Genomic DNA, 27,325 nt, shown 5'->3' with positions numbered 1-27,325 from the left:
CAAAATTATGAGAATCCCACCTTTAAAATAAACACTGTGTCCACTGTGGGAGCAGACTTGAATTTAATGATTGGCGTGCTGATCAGTTCACTGACAATCAGTGACGCACTAATGGCAGATTATTGCGTCACTGATAGGACAGATGCTCAATTATTTGTGGTCAGCTGATTTTTTGTTTGCCTTTCCTGCTCGGCCCGCCCCTCAGGTGCCCTCATGTGTTTTTACCCAGAGTGCACTCAGAGAGAGAGAGAGAGAGAGAGAAAGAGGCGCACTGAGCGCGTGATGGGTCGGTGTGCAGGAGGTGCGGACGGGATGATGATGATGATGATGATGATGATGACCGAAAAGTGCACAGCAGCTCCGATCAACAGTGTTAAGTAGGATGAGGGATAAGCAGCTGTTTGTGTTTTAGCACAAACATCAACATGCAAGAGTCCGGACGCATCAAGCGTGACCGCCTCCTGTCCTGACAGCCCTGCGGCGCGGTCTGCACCGTGACGGAGACCGTCCGCTGTCCGCGTACACCGACGGGGTCGTATCCGTCCTGCAGGCTGCCTGGTTCGGTTTGTCTCAGGACCGAACATCGATCGTTTCCAACCCCCCCACACACTCCCCTTCTCCCCATCTCTCTCTCTCTCTCTCTTTCTCTCATCTGCCTGGATGTGACATCTCTGTCGCGAGACAAAAAGGGAGACTGATGCTCTTCTTGTGAATTTGGGAGATCACCTTTAAGGTTCACCTTGGAGATTAAAAAAAAAAAAAAAGCTAAGGTAAGACAGATGTGATGGTGAGGTCGCTGCAGCCTCGTGTTTGTGTGGATTTTGCATGTAAAAAAAAATTGTGGTCAGATCCAGGCTGGTACCTTTGTAGATAATGGAGCTGTCAGTCACACTTGCGGACTCATTCACTATGAAATATGAAAAAAAAAAAAATGGCCCATTTGTCCTGTGACATTTAAGCTCTAAAAAGTTTCCACTTTTAAAGTGAACCTGTCTTGACCATCATCCCTGCAAAGTTTCTGCAGGTTACTACAATGGTCACATGAATGAAGGTCCTAATTTACGTATCATGAATGATTCAACAGCAGAGAGGTGTTTCATTTCTGTGTGGGAGGGCACACAAACAAAATGGTGGGAGGCCCCTTGTCCTCCTATCACCCTCTTCCTTGTGACCTACAGTATCTGTTGACATTGTCTGATGTGCTCCATTATCTGCAGCTGTGTGTGTGTGTCCCGTCTCATGCGCCCCCTCTGACTGACCTGAGTTCAGTTTCTTAATCCAGAAAGCGAGAGAGTGTGAGAGAGAGAGAGAGATCAAATGTTATTTGAACGATGTGATACGATCCCATAATGATCACCAACACTTCTATTTTTTGCTTTGTTAAAAAAAAAAAAAAAAAAAAAAAGGGGGTTGGGGGGGTAATTAACGTTGCTAGGCAACAAGGATGTAATCCAGGACAGAGGTCCAAAGTTAGTTTCCTCAGCTCACTGCTGGAAAATTGAGTTTTTAAAGCACTTTACGTTAAATGTTTGCATGTTATGCTGCCTCATCCTTCAACACACTTTGGACTTTGTGGTTTCGCGGATTGAATTACTAATGCAAACAAATCAATCATGGTGTGATATTATAGAAGGGAAGCCGTACATATGAATGCATCCATAAAACCCAACGATATCATATCATTCTGAAATTCTGCGTTTTCTTTTTGGTGTTTTATTGAGTGTCGTTCTGATGCTGATACTTGTGTCTAACTTGTGTCAAGAGCATTTCTTCAGGCACCGCCTCAGCCCGCTTGCCTCCTCATGATCACGTCATCAGTGACGCCTGGGGAGCGTGACGTAGATAGGTGCTCAGTGTAATGTGATGCATTCTCTCAGCTTCTGCTCAATGCATGTAAATCCTCAAAACAAAGGACGTTGACGTCATGATCCAAGCGAAGGCAGGTTTAGGAGATGAAGGTTGCTGGGGCCTTTTCAGTGTGGAGTTTGCATGTTCTCCCTGTCTCCCGGTGTCTGCGTGGGTTCTTTTCCATGTACTCTGGCTACCTCCCACAGTCCAAAGACTTAATAGGATTTAAAAGGTTAGTTGGTGACTCTAAATTGCCCAGTTTGTCTCTATGTGCCCTGTAAAGAGCCGGCAACTTGTCCAGGGTGTACTTCATCTCTCGGTTACAGAAAATGGTTGGATGGATGGATGGATGGATGGATGGATGGATGGATGGATGGATGGATGGATGGATGTTGTGTTCTAATATTCCTCACACTGCCTGTTGCAGGTTGATGGATCGCATGCAGCACAAACAAATCAGCCCTGAGCCTTGTGGGCCCAGAGTGCAGCCCGGCCCTTGTGCATTGATTGGAGCCGGTTCAGGTTTACCTCCACAGCTCACAATCCAGGAACCACCTCTCATCAGCACATCAGAGGCGCTCAAGAAACAGTCAGGATTGAGGCCCATGCAGGCTGCAGGTGCACCTATGAAACTGACAGACCAAATGCAGTCAGGGCAACCAAAGTCTCGGTCTACTTCAGCAACGCTGGCAAGCATAAGCCGGCCAAGGCCAACAGCTTTTGGAAATAAACCTGCTCCAAAGACGACTAGAATCTCAGTGGACCCCTCCAAGGAAATACATTTGATCCCAGTTTGCATCCCAGGACCTCAGAGTACCAACGTCCTGTCGCATTCGCCGACAGAGTCCTCCCTCTCCCTTCACAGTCCCCACAGTCCCCACAGCCCTCAGTCTTACACCAGCCAGCCTTACCTGAGCCCCAACCCCAGCCTCAGCCCCAAATCCTGCCTCAGTCCTCAGCCAAGGAGGACCCCCTCACCCGGGGGCTCAACACAGAGCCAAGTGCAATCCGAAAAGCCAGGAGAGAACAACGACTTCAGGTGAGACAAATACTCACACCTTTATCAAACATGTGCTTGTGTGAGGGTTTATGTGTGAATGTTGTTCCTCATTACGTCTTAACACAGCTGCAGAAGCTGTCAGCGGCTGTGAGAAAGCTGATGTCTGCCCAGACCATGTCACATGAATCGAAGCTGCAAATTTCCCTGAGAGCTTTGTGAACCTGACAGAGTGACACAGCCACATTTTGTTGGCAGACTTCCCAGAGGCGCACTTTTGTTATGTTCCTCATTACCGACGACTGCCTGTAAAAATCTCTGTGGGACTGTGTTTCTATAAAGGAGGAGACATGCCTGAAGGGCTTCAGATGGCAGCGTCAACACTCAAACACACAGCTCTCATATTGTAATAGACCAACCTTGTGGATTTGGATGTTTTAGCCCATTAAAGCCCTTACAAAGAATTTTGTGTTGATTCTGACAGCCCCCATGATACTATGGTAATGTTTCCACCGCTTTGTTTCATTGATTTTAAGGGAAAATCGAACAAATCGACCCAGTGTCAGAATTTAAGAGTAACTATGTAGAAATATCCAATCTTCACGCTGAGGGTCTTGTTTATTTATGTAGGTCAGATAGTGGCATCAGTGTTAAATTGACCTGTTAAAAACTCCATTACTTTAAACTGCAAAATCACAATTCACATTAAACTCAGGCTGCATCCATTCATGTCAGAATGATAGGAAAATACACTTGAATGGAAAACTTAATCCACACCAATTATTTTCATTATTTTTATTTTATTGTCAGGGTTATGTTATTGTCACCAGATGTTTTAAAGATTATACTTGTTGTGGAGTTTGCTCCTGAAAGGCATGATTAGCTGTTGTTATGAATTAGATTTGTAAGCATACAATACATTTTTTAAAGAAAAATGTGGATTTGGTCATTCATGGCATTTATGGAGATGGAACTCATGGAACTCTCAGGTCTTAAATATCAATATAATAGTGTCTTTAAATGCACCTGAGAGAGTTTTCAAAACAGTCTGTGCTCAAATATGAATGAATGAACATGATGATAACAGAATATTTACAAAAACAAATAAAGAATAATATTTTATACAGTAGTAGTAGAGTATAGTAGACTATAATTCTTCTACCTCAAATTTCCAATGACTCTATATTAATTTTCATGTTATGGGCTATTGTATGGATGAAATCGTTCTTAAATATGATACACAACTGAAAAAGGTTTGGCAGTAATGTAAATAAATATTTGTAGTTACTGTGCTAACAAAGCAAAACCACCAATGTGGTCCTTTAAGTTAATTTTTACACTTACAAATGTACCTGTAGGATTTGTAAACAAGTTTATATCGCTAAAAGTCTGGCAGAAATCATCAATTTAAAGAGTGATGCTGTGATGAAAGTTATTTTATTAATTAGAATAATAAACAATAATAATCACTTTATTCACTTGATTGATTGATTTTTTGCAATCACTTAGTTATTCACTTTATTTATATAGCACCTTTTAAAAACAAGGTTTACAAAGTACTTCACAGAGCAAAGGATCCAGAAGGCCAAATAAATTAACTTTAATTAAAGTAAAACACAACAAAGACAAAGTCACAGAAAACAGCCAGAGCAATAAAACATTTAAACTGGTTATTTTTTAATTTCTAAAAGTGGAGACATCAAATAAAGAGATATGATATGGGGGCATAAAAAGGGAAAAACTGACATTAAAAAAGCAGGTCTGGTTAAGGATGAAAAGATGATGATGATGATGAAAAATATAAAAACACGATAATAAGATAAAAAAGATGAAATTACACAAAGGTGCTGTTGCCTTTTCTTGTCTTCTATGATAATAAACGGGAGTCATACTTCCCTAATGAGGTCTCCTGATGTTCCTATATGAAAAATGAAAGCCATTTCTCTGAGGATTACAGCACAGATTATGCCCACAGCGTGTATAGTTTGTCAATCTAATGCAGCATTTCCACTGTTTCTGTCCTTTTGAAAGGGTGTACATCGTCACATGGAACGTGGGATCAGCTGTCCCGCCAGATGACATCACTTCTCTGTTTGGACCAAATGTTTCAGATGGGAGCGTTGACATGTTTATCATCGGGTAAGCAACTATTTCTACCAGGCTCAGCAGTGCCAGAGAGACAGCCGTGCAGTGCCCACTCAGTCATCTGCGTTCATTTTGAACTGTCCCCTCCTGTTAACTGTCGCTGTCCTTTTTATTAATGCCTCACTTGTTAACGACGGTTCTCTACTTTTCTGGCAGACTCCAGGAAGTCAACTCCATGATAAACAAGCGGCTGAAGGATGTTCTTTTTTCAGACCAGTGGAGTGAACGTTGCATGGACACACTCAGTCCTTTTGGATATGTTTTGGTCAGTACACAGTCAAAGACATACCATTTTTGCATTTGCAAAGTCTCTTTACTGTGTTTATATATGTTCACCTATCCCCTCCATATAGGTGGCGTCCCAGCGTATGCAGGGAGTGCTGCTGCTGGTTTTCTCTAAATTCTGCCATCTTCCGTTCCTCAGAGGCGTGCAGACACAGAGTACTCGCACAGGACTTGGGGGATATTGGGTATGTGATGCACATTGAAGATTGTCGCTATGAGATTAATCACGTCGTGAAATTTGACGTGGGTTTGTGTCAGTGGGTTTACGGTAGCAGGGTGTGGTGTTGAAAGGTAAAGTGAGAGTGCATGTCCATGCGGGGGGTGCATAATGTCAGTGTATGACCTTCCTGTGCGTGTTGATGTCAGCATCACCCCTGGCTGCTGCTGGTGCAGTCTCCTTCTCTTTGAGGTCAGTGCAGCAGCAGGCTGTCTGGCTTTGTGGTTCAGGGACAGGAAAAACATCCCGACTTTGTCCCCGAACAGAGATATTAGTGATACGTGCTGCTGTTTTGATTGTATTGATTTATTTGATTTTAAAGATGATATACGTAAGGGATCCACTTCACACTGTGTCCTCTCTTTGCCCTTTTTTCTCACTCTCAAGGGGAATAAAGGGGGCGTCAGCGCGAGGATGACGATGTTCGGCCACCCGGTGTGCTTTCTCAACTGCCACCTGCCAGCTCACATGAGGAACCTGGAGCAACGGATGGAGGATTTTGAAAGCATCCTGCAGCAGCAGCAGTTTGATGGAGGGACCGCCACAGGTGTACTGGACCACGAGTGGGTGATGCACACCGTCACTCAGCAGTCATAAATAAATATATATATTTTGTTTTCATTTGCACCAAATGTATGGGAGCTGATCTGAGCTATAAATAGCAGGAGTCGCTCACCAGTGATAAATAAAAAAATCTTTGGAGGCCTTATGGCATGATAGGGCTTAAAAGTATTTGATCTTTTATGTGTCAAATAAACAACCTAACCATAACATCCTTACATTTCTTTTAAAGTAAAATATATTTATAATAATTGTATTTTTTTGGGTCCCCAGTGTCGTGTTTTGGTTTGGGGATTTAAACTTCCGTATTGAAGACTATGACATCCACGTGGTGAAATGTGCCATCGACAGCAACAAGCTGCCTCTTCTGTGGGAGCGTGATCAGGTGAGGCACCTTCTGCATTTTTAAAACATTTGTCGTTTCTCTGAGACAGATTGACTTTTCTTGGAGGCTTTACACTACCTGTTTGTCCCTCGATCACCAACCACAACCAACAGAGGTCGCTGTAGTACAACATGAACGTCACCTGTTACTACGGATGAAATCCATTCAGATATGCAACCTGCTTGTTTCTCTCCGGGTGCGGTCGAATAGTCTGTTTTGCTTGGGAAGCTTCCTAAATGAGTCAAATGACCTGGAGGTATTTATGTATGATAAGAGCTGTTTGAATTGTCTAAATGTTAAGGAAAGGAGCTTCATTGCTTCCTTTCTTATCTCCTTTAGCAAAGGACACACCAGACCATCCTTTACAAAAGGAAAGGAGATAATGTCGTCCTATAATTCCTTGCGGCAGCAACAAAAAAATCACACCGTTCGGCCAATCACAACCAGACATTAAAAAGATCAATGTATTTAAAAAGAGTGATACAGCCTGTGGCAGCAAAGAGAGAGTGTGTGAATATGGACAAACATAATGACGTGATATAAAAACTTTAATCATGAAGCCTGTTTTGTTTGAGTATTAGTCATCCATTTTTTACCATGACTTGTTATGTTTACATATGAGTAGTAGACCAACACTTTCGCACTGACTCACAAATGTGACAGGTGGTCAGTATTCATTTATTATTTCAATTCTGATGTTGATAAGATTATATTTTCCACTGGTATGTCCACATTTATATATTCTGCATGAAACAACACAGTAAGAGCACACAGGAAGTACAGTAGTATCTCAGATGCTTTGTAGTTTTACCACAGATTACATCAATATCACCCACTGTGGCATGATAATATAGCCTAGTGTAAGTGCAGTCCGATTCGTCTCCTAACTCCTTATGGACTTTCCTTCACATCTTTCCTTGACCGTGACATTTTCCATCGAGTGGTTAGGAAAGGAGGTAATTTTTTTTATTATTCGATCATACCCTGTCATTTTTTTATTCTACAGCTCAACATGGCTAAAAACACAGAGTCCATCCTGGAAGGCTTCAATGAGGGACCACTCAAATTCCCACCTACTTATAAGTTTGACGTGGGCACTCACACGTACGACACCAGGTTTGTCCAACTTACTCCGTCACATTTTATTTCTCTACTCAACCCTGACCTTCTGTGACAGTCTGTACCACTTTGCTTCTTTTCTGTCAGTGCTAAGAAGAGGAAACCTGCCTGGACGGACCGCATTCTCTGGCGCCTTCGTCGTACCGGCTCCCCGGTTCCTACCCACAATGCAGCACTGCAGCGTGGTCTGACCTCTTGGTTGGGTGGGGCGACTAAAGTGACGCAGCATGTGTACCGGAGTCACATGGGCTACACCATCAGTGACCACAAGCCTGTTTCTGCTGTGTTTTCACTGCATGTGAGACAGTGTTTCACATATTTACTTAAATACACTGTCAATTTATGATTTATATTTTATTTAACTGTCTTTGCTTTTTCTTTTTTTTCTAGTTCCCATTCAAGGTGGAAATGCCCCTGGTGGAGCTGCACGTAAACAAGGAGTGGTGTAAAGTCTCAGATGCTACAGTCAGATTCACTGTTGCGTCAACTTATCAGCGCAGCTCATGGGACTGGGTAGCGATATATAAGGTAATTCTCAGTTATTATTCGAAGGCTCAGGATAAAATCTTACAATGTGTCGTCCAGCGTCCGTGTGTGATGCCTTTTGTTATTCTGCACAGGTTGGATTCAGGCATCACAAAGATTACCAGGCGTACATATGGGCCAAAGGAGAACATGCAACACAGGTGGGTCAAATATTCAAATTCACACATTTGTTTTGAAACCAAAGATGAATTCAAGGTTCATTTCTTCCCGTTCTTCTTCGGTCCTTTTCCAGGTGACATTTACAGAGGAGGATTTACCAAGAGATGACTGTGAATACATGCTGGGCTACTACAGTAATAATATGAACAGTATTGTTGGATTGTCAACGCCAATTCAGGTAAGAAAAGACAAAGGGAGCCATCTCACTGCTAAATATGCCCAGATATACAGTACATGGCCAAAAGTATGTGGACACCCAAACATTGCAGCCATATGTGACAGTTGAATATCTCTTTCTAAAATCGCTTTTTTATTTCTGCTGTGAAGTTGGACATTTTAACATGGGAACTTATGGAGACTGACTCACTTCTGGAGTCAGCCTCAAGTGGGGAACTGCATTTTTTGGCACTTCCACATTGGCTTCACTTCACAGCCACAGAGGTTGCCACTTGGTTGAAGCACAAAGTTGAAGCACACACTACTACTAGCCTAAAAAAATCATTGTGACTGAGTATATCTACTCCTACTACTCCAATACTTTTCTTGAACACAATTTTGAGATATTTGTATTTAAGTCAAATGAACAGAAACTTAATCTGATTCTTTAAATATGAATATTTTCCAAATGTATTCATCTTCAATGATAGTAAACTTATATTTGAATGAATAATAACAGTTTTTTTGGGTTTTGGATAAAACAAGATGTGATACAGAAGTACATTTGAGCTTAATTTGTATTAATTTCTTATATTTTAAGGACTAAACGATTAATAGATTAAACTAAAATAATGGACAGATTATTTGATAATGGCAGTCAGCCATAATTGCAGACCTTATAATACTTTTTTTTACTACTCTGCTCTACATTACAAATATACTTTTTTACTCTACATGCATGTGTCTATAAGAGCTATACATACATACAAAAATATCATCAGTGGATGAAATATGATGCATTGCACCACCTGTCAACAATATGTTTGTATGCATCAATAATAATAATTCAATAATGTTACACAATCAGGGGGCATTTTGTTGCCTTAATACTGATAAAAACGTATGTTCTTTTATTTGTAGTGCAGTATTTCTTCATTGTTATATTGTTTCTTTTTGCTTATATAAGGCTATTAAGAGTTGTGCCCACATACTTTTGGTCATATAGTCATATTTAACAACCTCCCTCATGCTGTTATCTTCTCTTGAATTCTCCACCCTAAACAGATCAAGATTCCAGTCCACAGCCCCACTGCACATGGCTCCGACAACTCAGACGTCAGCTCAGAAGATGACAGCACTCTGGTTCTGCTGGCTCCAAACTCCCGCAGCCCGAGCCCTAAAACTGGCAAACACCACCATCGCCACCGTCGTAGCCGCAGCCCTGCTGTCCCTGCTCTTTCCTCCAACCCCCTCCCCTCCCTGCAGGGCCTCAGCCTCTGTCCTCGCTCCAAAGAAGGCCAGACTCGCAGCCGCTCACCCTGCTCTGCTGCTAAGAAGGAGCGACTGGTCTCCCCAGACACTGTGCAGTCTCCCACCATCAGCCCGCTCAGTCCACGCAGCCCTGTGTCTCCAGGCGGTGGGGTGACTGCACCGGAGGCTTTAATCGCTGCGATCTTAGGCGAACACAGACCAGCTCAGGTTAGCCCCACAGGGGTCAAACAGATAGGAAAGACAGGGGAAACAAACACTGCGTAGAACATAAACCTTAACTGGTAAAAGGAGGTACTGTGCAAGGAGAGCGACGGCAATATCTTATAAATTCAGAGCATGCTCTGATCCTATAAAGTCACTGTGCTCGTAGAAGCAGCACATTTAATGACTCTTAATGTAGTTTGCAAACATTCCGCATTGTAGCCCTGCAGCTCTCTGTTTCTGAATCTACCATCATCTCATACACTATGTGTATCCTGGAGTCAAAGATGTGTCCTGACTCCTGATGACAAGTGCTTTTATAGACTCATAAGCTATATCACACATAAACAAACATATTGAATGTGAAACCAAAGTCGGAGTAAACCTGTGATGGATGTGAGCAGTTATTATTGACAGCAATATTGATCAACGTTAACAGTCTTTTATCAAAGCAAGGACCCTGGACCAGACATATTGATGGTATCATAGTTCACAACAGAGAGTGTGTTTGTGTTTATGTGTGTGTGTGTGTGTGTGTGTGCGTGCGTGTGTGTGTGTGCAGGGGTAGTGGGTTGTGTAGGTCTATGTGGTAATACATAAATTAAATGTGTGCATTTTGGACCAGGTGATGGTTTAATATTTTAACTCTATAGTTCTTGGTCTGTATTCATAAAATAAATCTAATGCATCCAAGAATAGAGCTAGGAGTATTTCACCGCCTCAGCCAATCTGAAAATGTACATGTGACCATGTGATTTGAACAGTAATCTTAGATCAATGCTCTTTTTCTTAGTGGCTTTGTGAATACAGCCCTTGTTCTATAGAAATCAGTGAGTGGGTGTTTTAGGCTAATGTGTTTGTTCTGCTTCAAGGAAAACAAGTTTAATGTAACTGTGTGACTGTTTCAATAAAACAAGAACAATAAACTGACAAAATACTGCTTATTGGACAAACATTATACATAAAACTGTGAAGGAGAAGAAGAAGAATTGTGACTTGCCTTGTCAAATGCCATGAAATAATCTAACATTTTTTCAAATACAAGTAACAAAACAGACGTCGGTCTCTCGGAGCATCCAGACAATCACTTTACACAAAGAAGATCTTGAAGTGTGTGCACAGCTTATGCTTTGCCCTGATGTTTGCAATCTAGATAATTACTCTTTGGATTAGCAAGTTGGTCTAAAACCAACGAGAGACAGCAGGGCGAAGAGGCAAAACAATCCTCCCCTGAGCAGTACGTTTTATCTGACTGGCAGCCAAAACTGTGTAGCTCGCTGCAGAAAGTTTAAGGGGTCAGCTCTCAATCATCAATACAGATCCACTCAGGCAGCTGCCATTGCCATTTTCCTTTTTCCACATACTGAGCATAAACAAAAGCTGTATTTCTGTGTAGTGGAGAGGAAGAACTGCTTTCACTTTCCCCACCTAGTCCAGGAAAAGGGAGATAAATCCGAGGGGTCACCAGAAAATAAGAGAATAAACACCTTAAATTCTACTTTTTTTCTTGTAATGTCTTGAAATACTCGATACTTTCACCTCTTCAGGCCTCTAAGGGATAGTCCGGGTTTTATAAAGTGAGGTTAACCACAGCTATGCATATTATATTACATTTCTGCCATAATATGTAAACAGCATCCGTTTATCTGACACACTCGACCTTTAAGACCAGACAGAGGGTGCATATAACCCCATTTTAAAAGCCTTGCACTGGTTACCCGTTAGTTTTAGAATTAATTTTAAGATTGTTTTTTAAATCACTGAATGGCCTGACACCGACCTACCTTGTACGTGACATGCTACAAAAGTATGTACCAAGCAGGTCCTTCAGATCCTCGGCATCTGAACTCCTAGTTATCCCCAGAACCTCCACAAAGAAGTTTGGTGAGGCCGCATTTTTAAAAAAACAACTTAAGACATACCCCTAAGGTGCCTGACCATTCACTGCTGAGTTTTTAGGTCCTGTTCATTCCCTGTTACTTTTATCTCTGGTGCTTATTCACTGTACAGGTCTTATCTACTTTTACTGCAACTGTTTTTAAATAATGCTTTTTATGCAACTGCTCTGTTGCCATCAAATCAAATCAGATTGTATTTGTATAGCTCAAAGTCACAAAGTACATTTGCCTCGGAGGGCTTTACAATCTGTACAGGGAGTGACACCCTCTGTCTTTAGACCCTTGGTTTAGTACGGGAGATGTGACTGCATCTTCAACCAATACCGTGCCTGACTAGGCATAACCCTGAAAAACACAGGCAGACACAGACAGAGAGACAGAGAGAGACAGAGGGGAGGAGAGGGAGGGGGAGTCTAATCATATGGCAGCATAACTAAGAGATGACCTGAGCCAGCACTAACTATAAGCTCAATCAAAAAGGAAAGTCTTAAGTCTACTCTTAAAACTGTTGACCATGAACCCAGAATGGTAGTTTGTTCCACAAAAGAGGAGCTTGATAGCTGAAAGCTCCGGCTATAGGAACCACAAGGAACCCAGCATCCTGAGAGCGCAGGGGTAGTAAGGTATTATGAGCTCTATTAGATATGATGGTGCCTGAGCATGAAGAGCTTTGTATGTAAGGAGAAGAATTTTAAATTTTATTGTAGATAGTTAGTTGTTGTCTATTTCTGTTTTTACTCTGCTCTGTGAAGCTACAATTCTGTATGAAAGGTGCTTTATAAATAAATAAAGTTGAGTTTAAAAAGTTGGAAAATTCATAGGGTCAATGCATGATCTTAATTAGAGCACGCCCACTTACAACTGTTCTTAAATTATGCTTTTTACCCTAAAGGTCTTAATTTTACTTCTTATTTGTTTCGTTGTTGTAGTTTTATGCTTTTTTACTCTTCTTCTAATCTCTAGTTTTTCACGCAACTGCTCTGTTGCCTTAAGAACTGTTAGTTGTTGTCTATTTCTGTTTTTACTTTGCTACAATACAATTCTGTATGAAAGGTGCTATATAAATAAATAAAGTTGAGTTTAAAAAGTTGGAAAATTCACCTCAGGGTCAATGCATGATCTTAATTAGAGCACGCCCACTTACAACTGTTCTTAAATTATGCTTTTTACCCTATATGTCTTAATTTTACTTCTTATCTGTTTCATTGTTGTAGTTTTTATGCTGTTTTTACTCTTCTTCTCTTCTCCGGCTACAATTCTGTATTAAAGGTGCTGTATAAATAAATAAAGTTGATAAATTCACCTCAGGGTCAGAGCATGAGCTTCATTAGAGCACGCCCACTTCAACTGTTCTAAATTATGCTTTTTACCTATGTCTTAATTTTTACTTCTATCTGTTTCATTGTTGTAGTTTTTATGCTTTTTTTACTCTCTTCTCTTCTCCGCTACAATTCTGTATAAAGGTGCGGTATAATAAATAAAGTTGATAAATTCACCTCAGGGTCAGAGCATGAGCTTCATTAGAGTATGAGCTTCATTAGAGCATGAGCTTCATTAGAGCATGAGCTTCATTAGAGCACGCCCACTTGCACCACATGGTCTGAGCTCAACAACAACATTGGACAGCAGAGGAGATGACTCGAGAGAGGGCTGAGGAAATTGTTCAACCAGATAAATCCAGCTATCCGAGCCAGGCGACACTTCACCAGAAGCAGCGTGGTCTCTTTATTTTTTATGAGCAGCAGCAGGAGGTGGAAACAAAAACAAAACAAACCCGTCCGCCTTGTAAACTCTGTAAGAAGTAGCAGCAGCTCTGTAGCTAAACAGCTAGCCTCTTAGCTCACGGCGTGACAACAAAGATGAACGGCCATCTGAACGGTTTCCATAACAACTCATTCATTGATGAAGACTGCTTCCTCTTCACCTCGGAGTCGGTCGGAGAAGGACACCCCGGTGAGTTTTTAACCCCTGACAGCCTGAACTAGTTTATCTCCTAATTAGCCCGATAGCATCCGGTTAGCATCTCACAAACAAGGTCATGCGTGTTGTTGTTGTCCGTCAGCTGGTCTCACATCATCATCCTCTTGTCAACACAGTTGTAACCGTGTGAAAGTGGCATTTTAAAAAGAGCAGCACAGCTGTTCATTAGCGGCGTTAATTAGTTACAGTTTGTTAATTTAGCCGCGTGCTAGCTGTTGGTGCCTGTCAATCACACGCAGCAGCACCACGTGCTTTGTTTCTAGGTGAATTTACAGAAATGAGACTTTAGTATTTAATACATGACTTTAAAATGACTAACACCATCACTAACGTCGGGTATATGAATACAGTTTTCATCAATTTATGTAAAAGTACAACACTGTATGTCAAATTGTAGTACTCTTCTTTAATTTCCCAATATACAATGTCACATAAAATAAAATAAAGGTACCATGGGGGACCCATTTTAAAAAGGCAGCAAAATTATTAAAAAAATCAGGTAATCCTTAAAGAGAAATGGGCAAACAAAAAAAATATTGGAGCTGGGAACTTGTTCTTTGGTCCATGTGAGCCTTGTCTGGTGAAGGCACAGTGTTTCTGCATCAGATTGTAGATAGACAAAAAATGGCACCCTCTATCACCCTGAACGCATGCCTCTTGAAAGAAAAGATGGGAGAAGGGAAACAAACATAACATTAATGACATCAGTGAGCAGCCTGAAGCTACCCAAGGACCCAACATGCAACTCAGACGGCAGCAACACAATGAAAATCACACGACAAGAATTGTGTGGGTGAAAATCACCCAGTGTTCGTGTTCTAGGGTTAAACACGGTGAATGTTTTGCTTTTATTTGAGGCGTTTGCATCATCACAGTGTCACATAACAATATGTGACATGTGCTCTGCAGCTGTTACTGTCTGTATATAAAACCATGATGCTGCTCTATTAAGCTGCAGACAGCAGGAGTTAATTTATCTATTCACACTTTGTTAGTGCATCTTTATTTTTATATATATATATATATATATATATATATATATATAATATATTATTTCTCAAACATATCACTTCATTAGGTACTAATCCAATGTAATCCACTTAAACTGCATTATACTGAGAGCTGTCCCCCCATGTATGTAAATTGGGTGGCCAGAATTTGAGAAACGCCTCCATATAATGCAATATAATACTACTGCAAACTACAACCTCAATAGTAGTAATAATAGTTAAATTAATTAAATTAATACCTCTCTGACAGAGTCAACAACAACAAGTAGAGTTTACGGCCAAGTTGTCTTGGATTGTGCTGTCTAACTATCTAATATACATGGTGTGTGTATAACTCTGAATTTCTATTGTATCTTATTATTAATTTTTGTTTAATTTTATTTATTTATGTATGTTTATCCATCCCTCTGTTTGTGTTGAGCCTTGCACTGCTGTTACACATGAATTTCCCTCATGTGGGATCAATAAAGTCCAGCTTAGCTCTTGTCTTTCTCAACCATAAGTCTATTCATAAGTGAGTAATAAGCCTCTTTGTACTCAACTTACAAAGTCTGAGCTTTAGAAACTGCACCTTGACATGGAAAGTATCAGTCATCTGTAATGTGATCTGTCAGTTTATTAGGTACACCTGTCCACGACCCTGTAATAAATTTTACTTTTATGAAGGTTAGGGTTGTTAAAGCTGTTTGAGTATCATTTTTGTAGTTTGTGGTGCTGTACAAGCATACACCTCTTTATAACTATAAATGAAAAATCAACATGATAACCCCCTGAAATTATGATTTTATTGTAGATGTATTAACTGTATTGGTTTTTAGCAAGATTCAACAAAATAAAGTGCGAACCACCAACAATTTTAATTGAACTTTTCAGCAACTTTCCGTACAATAGGTTGCACTTTTGAGTCTTACGGTCGGGGCAGCTCCATTCCAACAGATAATAGGCTTACCAGCAGACCTATATATAGGCACTGCAGGGGCTGCTGCTCAGCTGTGGGTGTAATGTAGTCACATCCACATGCTTTATAGTTGCAGGACACTAGAAGATCTCTATGATCTCTGTAGGTTTTCTTTACATTTGAATTTTACAGACATCCAAACAGATTCAGTCATCCTGGAAATGCATATGGAATGGAAATAAGAATAATTGTGGGGCCGGAGGTGGGAGCTAAGTCACACTGAGCTCTCGAACTAAGAGAAAAAGTTAGAAGTTATCACAAATGATTCAGTGAAGCTCAGATCATCACTACTTCAGTAATCATCAGACCTAGACTAGAGATTAAAGCCTTTTCGTGACTCAAACTGCCAGAAAAGTTGCAAAAAATATCCAAATGTGGATTCAGACTGACTTATGTCTCTATGTAAAGTCCTAACTAGGAGACCAGCAGTGATATATTATAAATAATAACTTCTAAATGTTATTAATTCTCATTTCTAGAAGATAAATCCTCTGAATTTGTTTAGTTTACATTCACTTTAGCACTAAAATGTGTGTTTAAAACACAAACACTGCTCTATTTTAGTAAGCATGAGCATGCACTACACACCTGGCCTGAATAAATATGCCATTGCTGCTGTAGTGAAATTAATCTTACGGCAACATGTTCTCTTTCTCTCTCTCTCAGTATGTTGACAACATTTCTGAGAAATACTGTTTATCTGTTTTACTCCACAGATAAGATTTGTGACCAAATCAGTGATGCCGTGCTGGACGCACACCTCAGTCAAGACCCTGACGCCAAAGTAGCATGTGGTAAGTCACATCAGTTGATCAGTTGAAAAAAAACGATCAACCCTTTAATCAATAGTGAAAATAATTTAGTTAAATCATGATACACATACATGCAGACCTGTAAAATGTAAGAATTGTCAGCATGTTCCTTAGACCTGCTCCAGTATGACATTAAAAGCACACTGTGTCCCTCTTTCACCTGCTTGTTCTTGACGATCTATTACACTTCGTCTTATTCTCATCTCTCACACTGCATGTCATTGCGTCCTCAGAGACTGTTGCTAAGACGGGGATGATCCTCCTGGCGGGGGAGATCACCTCCAGGGCCAACGTTGACTACCAGAAGGTTGTCAGGGACACGGTCAAACACATAGGCTATGACGACTCCTCCAAAGGTACAGTGATGAACGTTGGTAGCTGCGGGTTTAGTTCAGTTGGAGATTCATGTGGTTAAACACTTAAATGTTAAATAATGTTATTCAGGGTGAGTATTCAGATTAATCAAAGACAGGTAAAGCTACATTTTAGAAGGCTTTAGGCAGTGAGAAATGTCACAAGCAGTGTGAGTAAGTGTTTTTTAAAGATGCTGAACTAGTTAGGCTAATTGCTCAGGAGGTGCCTCTCCAGGCGGTGAGGATTGACAGGTGAAACTGTCTACTGAGGCCCATTTGTCTTGTTTCACAGGCTTTGACTATAAAACCTGCAATGTGCTGGTAGCTTTGGAGCAGCAGTCCCCTGACATCGCTCAGGGCGTCCACCTTGATCGAAAAGAGGAGGACGTGGGAGCCGGCGACCAGGTCGGAGGGTTCATTTATTTATACGTTTGTGTTTTTTATCCACAGCTGGGGGGAGTAACTGGAGCCAGAAATGTGTGTGGTAACAGAGTTTGTGGTGTTATCTTGACCTCTATTCATGCTGTGATTTGTGATTGCACCTCACACAGGGTTTGATGTTTGGGTATGCCACTGATGAGACCGAGGAGTGTATGCCGCTCACTATTGTCCTGGCTCACAAGCTCAATGCCAAGATGGCTGAGCTACGCCGAAATGGAACGCTCCCGTGGCTCCGACCCGATTCCAAAACTCAGGTTTGACGACGAAAGGGCACCTCTGCTTTCACACAGCCACACTATTGCACTTTTACCTTCTCGAATACTTGATGTGAATGTGTTGAAGGTAAAACAAATCTTAATATTTATTGTTTGTTTGTTTTTTTCCCCCCCTTCAGGTGACTGTTGAATACAGGCAGGATCGAGGCGCCATGGTGCCGTTGCGTGTCCACACGGTCGTGGTCTCTGTGCAGCACGATGAGGGTATAAGTCTGGACGAAATGCGCTGCTGTCTGAAGGAGCAGGTGGTGAAAGCTGTGGTTCCCAGTGGGTACCTCGACGATAAAACCATATACCACCTTCAGCCCAGTGGCCGCTTTGTCATTGGCGGACCACAGGTGAGACAGGAACACCTTTTAAAACCTGTACCTCTTTAGTTCTCCTGCACAGTGCCTAACTTGTAACTAAATTATGGTACTTTCCCACAAGTAGCTATTCTTAAATAATCCAAATTGACAAAATTTTGTGTTAAATGTGCATGAACCTCAAAGTCCTGTGTCCCTTCCCACAGGGTGACGCTGGTCTGACTGGGCGTAAGATCATTGTCGATACCTACGGGGGTTGGGGTGCCCATGGAGGCGGAGCTTTTTCTGGGAAGGACTACACAAAGGTAGATCGCTCTGCTGCTTATGCTGCCCGCTGGGTGGCCAAATCTCTGGTGAAAGCTGGGCTCTGCAAGCGTGTGATGGTCCAGGTGAGCATATAACAAAAATTCATATGTTAGAGCCTGAATCTTCAACAGTGGGTCTACGAGGACTGCCCTACACATTATTGTAGGTCCACTTTAATATGTAGTTGTTGTAGTTTTTTAGCTAAGATTTTTTTATGTATGCATAATTTTAGGTATCTTATGCGATTGGAGTCGCCCATCCACTCTCTGTCTCCATCTTTGACTACGGGACCTCCCAGAAGAGCGAGAAGGAGCTGCTGGAAATCGTGATGAAGAACTTTGACCTCCGTCCAGGAGTTATCGTGAGGTATCGTGGTGTTTAATGTCAGCTAACATGGAGCTGAGTTGTACACGTTTAACGTCAGGTTTCAATAAATTGTTTTATTTCTGTCTCAGGGATCTTGACCTGAAGAAGCCGATCTACCAGCGAACAGCAGCTTATGGTCACTTTGGTCGTGAAGACTTTTCATGGGAGGTGCCCAAAAAGCTGAAATACTGAGCCCCTTCCTCTAATCTCCCAGCGGGCATTTAGGTGTACCACAGATAAACGTGTGTTTTGTCTACCTACGTCCTCCCTTCCTCTTCCTCCTTTACCCCTCTTCCTCCTCACACACGCACAGTCACGTCACCGCAGCCTCTACTACATGAAAAGATGCCCTCTCCTCACCTATTAGTATTGTTTACATCTCCGAGAGAGACCAATAGTTTATCAAATGCCAAGATGAAGACATGTTGGGGAAATTGTGCGCACAGATTTGAGCAGTGCTGTCAGCGTTTATTCATCTTTGTCCTGCCAGCCCACCTCGTTGTTTCTCTCGTATTATTAACAGTCATCTTGTTTTCTGACACCACTAGTCAAAAGTGTACTAACTTGTATTGTGAGTATTATTGACCGTTTATATTTAAACCATATTTATTGCAGTAATCCAGAAGGAACAGATCGGTATTAACCAAGTAATGATGTGATTGTAAAGAAGTGTCTCATTCCTTAGCTTTTAAAATCAGAGGTTTAGTTGAAGACGTGATCAGTTGTTGGCGTTCTCTGTTGCTTTTTTATTCAGTGGCATTTTGTTGAGTTAATGGAAGTTTAGCATTGAAAAAACACGAGCTCTCTTCCCATTACAGCCCTCGCCCTCTAATTTTATTTTATTATTTTTTACATTTTAAGGCACAAATGGGGTCAAACACTTGTCTTGACCCTAACTACTAATATCTTTCATGTGTGCTGTCCCTTCAGGCCATTGTTTTTCTGACGTTTTACAGAGAAGTCAGAAGCTGCTAATGACTTTGTGGTTATGTTGGGCTGCGCCATGAAATCACTCCCCCCCCTTTTTTTTTCTTTTTTTTTAGGTAATTTATTCTGTTGGTTTAAATGTCATGTGATTTTTCCAAATGATGATGATGAATGTGTCAATGTTCTACTGACCAAGATAAAGTCGAGGGTACAGCACTCACCCCTGCCTGAGAGTGACTCTGGGTGTAACTACAGAGAAACCCAGGCTCAGTCGCCTCTCTGGGCAGGGGCTGCCTTTATCACATGGCCACACCTTACTTGAACTCATTTGACTAATTGTGGCACCAAACAATTGGACCAGCAATGAACGATTTGTGCCACAAGTTTTTGTATATTTAAAAAAACCTGTTTTCCACTCACATGTTCAGTCTTACCTGCACATGATGTGAAAGGTGGAAGAAGATGAAGAGCAGAGCCATAGGCAGATGAAGAAAAGAGATGAGAGGCAGCACACAATCAGCTTAGTGAATGTAAGACGTGGTATTACCGCAAGCGTCTTCTCAGAAGAGTTAGTTTTGTACAGATGAGAACGTGGGATCCAATATGTTACTTAATGCTTGTGGATTTTGAATCTATCACTGGACTTGCACAGCACATTAATTAAGAGAGTTACCAAAAATGGAAAAGGCTTGTGTCACGTGTGAAGTAGTTTCCAAATGCGTAAATGTCTTGTTGCTGAAGCTTTTCTTCTTTATTTATTTTATTTGTTTTTTTAAAACCATACCACATTGGATGTCATAAGTCTGATTTCTCCTGATTAGTACACTTGAAATAATCCGAGTTTGTCATGGTTGCCCCTCTCCTTGTCCTTTTTTAAAGAGTTTCCATGCATAAAATGCTGTGGGACACCCTGAGTACACACTATATGTCTTGACTTTGAGGCTAAGCCAGCTGTAAGCCTGAGTGAGGTTGATATCCAGTGTTGTTTTTTTCCACCACAGTATATATACCTGGTGTGTCCAAAAATGTCTTCATTATGTAGCTAGGTGGCACTGTGTCCCCACCTCAGACTGGAGCCAGAGAGCTCAGTCTGTCTCTCCATCCTCCAGTAGAATGATTCAGCCGACCAAAGATTCCTTTGAATCCTTTAGCTCATCCACAGACGACTCAAATGATTGGTTGGTGTTGTACAGAGAAACCAGCCTGTTTACATGGTCTCCTGTGGAGGGGGTTTAGGAGCATTCATTGTCTGTTAAATCATTTTGAAATGATAAGACGCGAGTCTGTCAGTGCGGTTCCTGAATGTGTAAAAGTGCCTTTTCTCATTATCTGCAATGTCCCCCCCACGCCCTGCCCCCAAATATCTCACTCCGTCCTTTACGAACCTTTCCCTGAAGTTTATCAAAATGTCCGTCCTCAGTAATTCCCACTGTGGAGTCTGATTTGTTGTTCACTTTCTGTTTTAAACCCTTCAAATAAACACTCTACCTTGTGCTCGCTGGCTTTGGCTATTTATTTTGTATCATAAAGCGGATTTATGTGATTCCATGTTAAGGTCGTACAGTAGATTCAATCTAATCTTAGTCTTAAATTCATCCATCCCTCCTTTTTCTGTAACTGCTTATCCTCATCAGGGCCATGGGGGGTGGAGGCTATCCCAGCTGACTTAGGACAAGAGACAAGGTACATCCTGGACAGTTTGCCAGCTGACCTTTTAATTAGCTGAAATCATTTGTATATGGAGAACCTACAGTATGACAAAATGTAGATGAAAATAAAAATGCTAAACATGACGGCAGAAGTGAGATTCAGTATAAGGCTGTAAAGATGAATTCAGTGACACAAAACTATGTGAATAGTTTCTAATGCCTTTCATACCACAGCAGCTGCTCATTAGTGCACTTTTTGTCACTAGGTTGGGGATTTAGACTTATGAATAGAGCTTGCCTACAAAAATACACAGAGTGCTGAAATAGTATGTAGTATAGCATGCCACACTGACAATTCATCACCAGTAGAAAGGAGGAAAGTTTCAGGTCTTAAGTTTCACAGCCCATATTTATTTAAGAATGTTCATTATTCTGTGATCGTCTGTGTGAATGATTACAAGAAGAAACCTCATTAAATCAAATGAAGCCATGAAACTTTATATAAAGAACAAAGGCCTGCTAATACAAAAATCAAAAGAAACTACTTAGTTAAAAATAGAAAAATGTTATCAAGTATACAGATTAAACATTTCAACATTAAACACCTTCTGATCCTACAGCGAAGCTTTTCATATCTTTTCAACATTCCTTTTATTCCTGAAGTCCAAATAGTCCTTTTGTCTGTCGTATTTTGTCAAGCTTAACCCATTCTCAGTGCAAGACGGTATGTACAGTACAATGGAAAATCACAAAATGAATGGAGCAAGATATCAAATCAGTATCTGAAACAAATACTGTCAAGCTGTGAAGCAGTTAGAGAAATATTTGCAGTTTGCCGTTGAAAGATTTGGCTTCATCCACGAGGGCGCAGAAGTTCACTCATACTTTTAGTCCCACTCTTGAAAGAGAAATTTTGAGATATATGTTACATGCTGCTGTGTGTTACATCTTTAATTAAACAATTCAGAAGCTCTCAAAAACTTCACCTACCTCAACATTTTAAAACTTGTTGTAGCTGAGAGGCTTCCAGGCAAACTTCTGACAGTAGAACATCGTCTGCACAGAGAAGACAGGTTAAACGTGATCACTGCTGAGCATTCATAAACTCAGCAAGTTCACAGATTCATAGCAGTTTACTTACTCCACATTTCACTGCAGTCTTGATGTCTCTGCACCTGTACGTCGACAGAGTGCATGGGTCTGAGGGTGAAAAAACAGGGACATATGAATCAGTGTGTTCATTTAATCCTTTATCAAGTAAACATTTGGTGGATTCAGCTTCTAAAAATGGGATTATGAGCTCATAAAGTTAATGATTGCTGCATTCAGTGTAGGTACACTGGTTTGACACCTTGTTATCAGTTAAACCTGTTGCAAACAAGGTCTGCATTTGAACTGAGGGATGAACAAAGAAGATGAAGCCCTCCCCACGTCGCTGAATGTGAAGCAGACTGACCTACAACAGGAGCCTCCTGCCCATGGCAAAGGTGAATGAGAGTGCAGATGGACTGAGGGGTGGCGTAGCTCAGGATGGCGTCCAGCACCGTCTTGGTAAACCTGCCAACCACAGCCTCGCACTGATCTCGGTAGGAGGAGGGCAAAATGTGACAAATCTCCTCCACCAGTTTAATCACAGCACCCTGTGCCGAAGAAATAGAGAGAAAGGTCAGCGTGCATTGTGTCGTCCACACAGCCGTCTGGAGACATTGAGGTGTCTACTTACATGTCTGTGTGGGTGTGCGAGACAAAGAGATACTGTCCTTGTTTATGTATTTATGTGTTCCTTCCTTGTGTAAGCGTGACTTACCTCAGTCCTTTCTCTGGGCAGCAAGTCCTCCAAAGTCTTGACAAGAAAAATGCAGAAGGAGCATTGTGATGTGGGCTGCGCCTGCTTGACAGACAAAAGTGGCAGAGGGGGGTCAAGCAGAGATCAGACTGTAACAGTATTCTTTTCAAACGAGTTCTTCTGAGCTGTAATTTACTGACATTTTCACTTGTCGCAGCAGCCTCAAGGGCCTCCTTGACAAAGTACCGCAGCATCTCCTCCTGCTTGCCACAGGAGTTACAGAGCCCGATGACTTTGCAGACCTCCGCTGGTTTCTACAGAGAACAAGATGGGGCGACATGTATTGAGAATAGACCGCCGAGTAACATCAGAAACACTATTACTATTATTATTCTGACGATAAATCCAGCATGCAACTTACCACAATAACAGTGAGGAACTTGATGGCGATTGGGAGCATCTTCTCCACCTCATCTTTGCAGAGTTTGCCAGCTGGCTCAGGCAGATGAGCACACACAGTTTCAATGCCATCCATGATCTTTTTCTGAAATAAAGAGCTGTGTTAGGTGTGTGTTATGACCATAATATTAATCTAAACACCAGTAAGACCAAGAGTATGATTACTGATTTATGCCAAAGGCCAAAAGATAGAGATTGATAACTGGTTATTGGTCAAGGGACATTATTTCTTGCCAAGATCAGATGTGTTAAAGGAAAGGAGATGCAGAGGTTGCAAAACACGAAACAGGTAAAAAGATATTAGGCAATAAGATAATAAAATAAGGTTGATTGTGTATAAACTTGAAGCAAGGGGTGGTATCCAAAGCCAGTGAAATTATGGTCTATCAAAATCACCTTAAAGGAGTCACAAAGCTGCTGTTAATACCAGCTTTCACTTTAGTGCCAAAAAGAGTTCAAGCCAGACAAGTTCATAGCAGGTTAGTTAGGTAGCCTCTTGATAAGCCAGGTGTCTGTGAACTGTGTTTCTTTAAAGCAATAGTTAATTATTTTAATTAAGAAGCAGTATAGAAAACATATAAAAACTAAGATGTGATGGTGAGTATTCATAATTATGTATTAGATGTATGTATAAGATAACTATGTACAAAATGTCCAATAATCAGTGCAACCGAGATTGGCAAGTTGTATATTATTATATGTGGCACACTTGCACCTTATTAACCACTATGTATTTGATAACACTGGTAAATAGTATTAACTTAAGATTAAGTTTTCTCTCTTTGGACTCAGATGTGACTCCCCACAGACCAGAATGAGCTTGAAGAAAACAGGATCTGTGACATCAGGTGATAAAACAGAAACTGCCTGTAAAATTTTCATTTCAACTTTCTTAGACATAAAAATAGGAAGTGCCTTAGCATAAAAATATATAGGAACCTTTCTTTTTATTAGATATATGTGTGTTCGTGTGTATTGGAATTAATTTTTATTCAGTGTATTAAATTAGATATCAGGATTCATGATCATGGTGTTATCACCAGGTAGAGCCCACCTGCACACCTTTCAGCCAATCACATGCCTCCTAACAACTAGCTGCTCGTTAGCTAGCACCTAAAAAAGAAAACAACAAAAGAAGAAAAACTCTTTTTGGTCTTCACAGAAACTAGATAGTGGGCTAGGTAGTTAACACCTGTCAGGATATAACTCTGTGGAAACACCCCGTGTTTATTTATTGTCGTAGTTTCCATTTAAATGATGTCTTGTGATTGGCTGAGACCAGATGTGATGGTGAGTATTATTAATTATGTATTATAAGATATTTAATCATTTATTGGTTCATTCATGCATTTGTTCATATAATTAAACATCAGTTTGTAGTTACATTCACTCCTAACGGTAAATTACAGTGCAAATGTTTTGTACTTTCAGTTTTATGTGATGAGAATTTAATATACACCTCGATAGATAGATAGATAGATAGATAGATAGATAGATAGATAGATAGATAGATAGATAGATAGAAACATACAAACATACATTTAACTATAAGATAAATCTGATTTTAAATGTGCGGAGAAATTAAACGCGTGCTAGGATTTTACAAATATATATATATATATATAAACAATAGAAATAAAAGTTTTAGAAGAAATTATATTTATAGAAATAAAATAGAAAAAATATTTATAGAAATAAGAAATAGAGATAAAAACTATGTACAAAATGTCCAGTAATCAGTGCAGCCGAGGATGAGATTGTCAAGTTGTCTATTATTATATGTGGTACACTTTTAGTTGTTGCACCTTTACACTTACCTTAATCACTTTACCTGATTAACCACTATGTATTTGATAACACTGGTAAATAAAATTAACATAGAAATTAACATTAAGTTTTCTCTCTTTGGACACAGATGTGACTCCCCACAGACCAGATTGAGCTTGAAGAAAACAGGATCTGTGACATCAGGTGATAAAACAGAAACTGCCTGTGACATTTTCATTTCAACTTTCTTAGACATAGAAAATAGGAAGTGCCTTAGCATAAAAAGAAGAAGGAACCTTTCCTTTTATTAGATATATCTGTGTGTGTGTGTGTGTGTGTGCTTACTGTATGCACGACTGATTTCAAATGATTTGCATTTCTGAATGTGATGAATGTGCGTCAACTGATAAAGAACAGGTGAAATGTAACTCCAGGAATTAAGCGTGTTTTTAGAATTTAATGAAAACTATTCAGCCGTAGATCTGAGCAAGCACTTGAGATAGCTAGCACAGTGAGCTGAATAATATCAGTGGGCAAACATTAATCCTCTGGAATGTGTTTGCCGTTTAGTCGACTGTTGTACTCACCTGCAGGTCCTGATTGGAAAACAGGTCAGCGAGGAGTTCAAATATTTGGGTGCAGTCCTTGCAGACGTCCCCGTTCTAGAGTAGAAAGTCACATAATGAGAATAAATGAATGCCTTAAACTGATTTATTCACTTAACGCATACGGCTCATTCTAAATTGTTGTGTACGTGAGATATTTCCGTTGTGGTTAAAAATCTGCAATGTTTAATCTAACCTCTAAAGTGAGGAAGAAACTTATTGTGTCAGAACTTAAACAACAGAAAAACATGGGGAAGTTTTGAACTTTTGAATCATCTCAGAGAAAAAAAGCATGACTTCAGATGACTTCCTGATTTTGAAGAAATGCAAATCTATGAAAGAAGTGCACATTATTTTCCTTTCTATGCTACTTTATACTTGCACTACACTACATTTAACTGACAGATATAATGACCAATTACTTTACAGATTAATATTTTGTATAAAATTACATATTTTTACGCATTGTTAAAGCTTAAACAAGTAGAGGCCTCTAAAAACATTTCATATGTCCAAGTTGTTCAACCAAAGACTACCCTAACTTCTGCCATGTTTAAACTACCTAACTGTATATAAAATATTTCAGCCTTCACAGGCTACAACAGCTAATTACACACTGATGCTTCAGAACTAACAGGCTAGAAATGTTCGATATAATAATATATCAGTCACAGCAGCCAAACATGCACTTTTACTTTGATTTTTTACTTTTTGAACCACATTTTGCTGATAATAATTTTACTCAAAAAAGATTTTGAATACCTCCTCCACCGCTGAAAAAGAGAGTGTTAAATAGAGCATAACAATACACAAAATGTTTTCATGAACAATATGTAGTAAAGTCATGGGAGAATCCTTACAATTTCTTTATAATTACATGTTTTATTATGCGAACCTGCACATCATAATCAAAATGTGCGTGTAGTGTTACGTTTTAATGGGAAAATATACAACAAATCAAAAGTCAAAACTTACAGGTGTCATGGCATTTGGAACATTCTGCAAACCGTCGATATTCAAGGCTGACGTTGGAACTGCAGGAGGGAATATTGATCATTAATGAACCTTAAATACAACTCGTCATTTTGCTGATTTACTATCCACTCTTCTTAGTACAGTTAGTCATAGTCTCACCACAGCCTTCGAGACAAACGAAGAGAAGCAAAGCAATCTTGAGCGAGGCCATCCTTTGTGATTTTCAGGCTTCAAGTCAAATGTCTTCCTTCCTGACGTCTGCACAGTGGAGCTGTGAGTGCAGCTTATATTTCAGTTCATCTGCCCCCACCAACCAGAATTTGAGGGGCAAACAAAACGTCCTCGTGTTATTGTGATGAAGAGATGTTTTCAGCATAGAGGAACTGTTTTTTTATCTGTCCCTCAGTAAGCTAATATTAGTCACGTTACATATTCAGTTCCTCACACCAAGATTCAAAAACTTGTTTATCTAATACAAATGTACTGGTATGAGAGTAGGTGAGAAAGGCCTTGTTGCCGTTGCTTTTTTGCCAGCAACATATCTGCACATTTTCTCTTCTAC

The 27,325-nt window shown here is 40.4% G+C and overlaps 3 protein-coding genes across 5 annotated transcripts; 2 read left to right on the top strand and 1 right to left on the bottom strand.

Moving 5' to 3' along the window:
- The first annotated feature begins 140 nt into the window (after nucleotides 1-140).
- Nucleotides 141-10,808, top strand: inpp5ja (inositol polyphosphate-5-phosphatase Ja). 2 transcript variants are annotated; one of them, XM_027281954.1, is made up of 13 exons: nucleotides 141-770; nucleotides 2,276-2,887; nucleotides 4,877-4,984; nucleotides 5,147-5,255; nucleotides 5,344-5,460; nucleotides 5,880-6,055; nucleotides 6,327-6,438; nucleotides 7,445-7,554; nucleotides 7,645-7,855; nucleotides 7,948-8,085; nucleotides 8,178-8,243; nucleotides 8,336-8,440; nucleotides 9,484-10,808. In XM_027281954.1, exons 2-13 carry the CDS (start codon nucleotides 2,280-2,282, stop codon nucleotides 9,952-9,954), a joined length of 2,331 nt encoding a protein of 776 aa, XP_027137755.1. In that variant the 5' UTR covers nucleotides 141-770; nucleotides 2,276-2,279; the 3' UTR covers nucleotides 9,955-10,808. The 2 variants fall into 2 exon arrangements, with proteins under 2 accessions (XP_027137755.1, XP_027137754.1); XM_027281953.1 differs by lacking the exon at nucleotides 141-770 and having other exon boundaries at nucleotides 2,225-2,887.
- A 2,562-nt stretch (nucleotides 10,809-13,370) lies between these two features.
- Nucleotides 13,371-21,016, top strand: mat2aa (methionine adenosyltransferase 2Aa). The gene is made up of 9 exons (XM_010736307.3): nucleotides 13,371-13,742; nucleotides 16,454-16,531; nucleotides 16,783-16,905; nucleotides 17,195-17,307; nucleotides 17,454-17,597; nucleotides 17,738-17,956; nucleotides 18,130-18,312; nucleotides 18,462-18,595; nucleotides 18,685-21,016. The coding sequence occupies exons 1-9, from the start codon at nucleotides 13,649-13,651 to the stop codon at nucleotides 18,785-18,787; spliced, it is 1,191 nt and encodes a 396-aa protein (XP_010734609.1). The 5' UTR covers nucleotides 13,371-13,648; the 3' UTR covers nucleotides 18,788-21,016.
- Nucleotides 21,017-21,561: 545 nt separating this feature from the next.
- Nucleotides 21,562-27,106, bottom strand: sftpba (surfactant protein Ba). 2 transcript variants are annotated; one of them, XM_027282106.1, is made up of 10 exons: nucleotides 26,923-27,106; nucleotides 26,764-26,822; nucleotides 25,771-25,845; nucleotides 23,379-23,501; nucleotides 23,158-23,271; nucleotides 22,979-23,062; nucleotides 22,628-22,811; nucleotides 22,313-22,371; nucleotides 22,162-22,227; nucleotides 21,562-22,069 (listed from the first exon to the last, which is right to left on the bottom strand). In XM_027282106.1, exons 1-9 carry the CDS (start codon nucleotides 26,972-26,974, stop codon nucleotides 22,171-22,173), a joined length of 807 nt encoding a protein of 268 aa, XP_027137907.1. In that variant the 5' UTR covers nucleotides 26,975-27,106; the 3' UTR covers nucleotides 21,562-22,069; nucleotides 22,162-22,170. The 2 variants fall into 2 exon arrangements, with proteins under 2 accessions (XP_027137907.1, XP_027137908.1); XM_027282107.1 differs by having other exon boundaries at nucleotides 22,979-23,059; nucleotides 26,923-27,101.
- Nucleotides 27,107-27,325: the final 219 nt, after the last annotated feature.

The sequence above is a fragment of the Larimichthys crocea genome, chromosome IX (assembly GCF_000972845.2).
Source record: "Larimichthys crocea isolate SSNF chromosome IX, L_crocea_2.0, whole genome shotgun sequence".
NCBI classification, from domain to species: Eukaryota; Metazoa; Chordata; class Actinopteri; family Sciaenidae; genus Larimichthys; species Larimichthys crocea.
The sequence above is the reverse complement of the archived record's forward strand: the minus strand, read 5'-3'. Positions and strand labels throughout refer to the sequence as shown.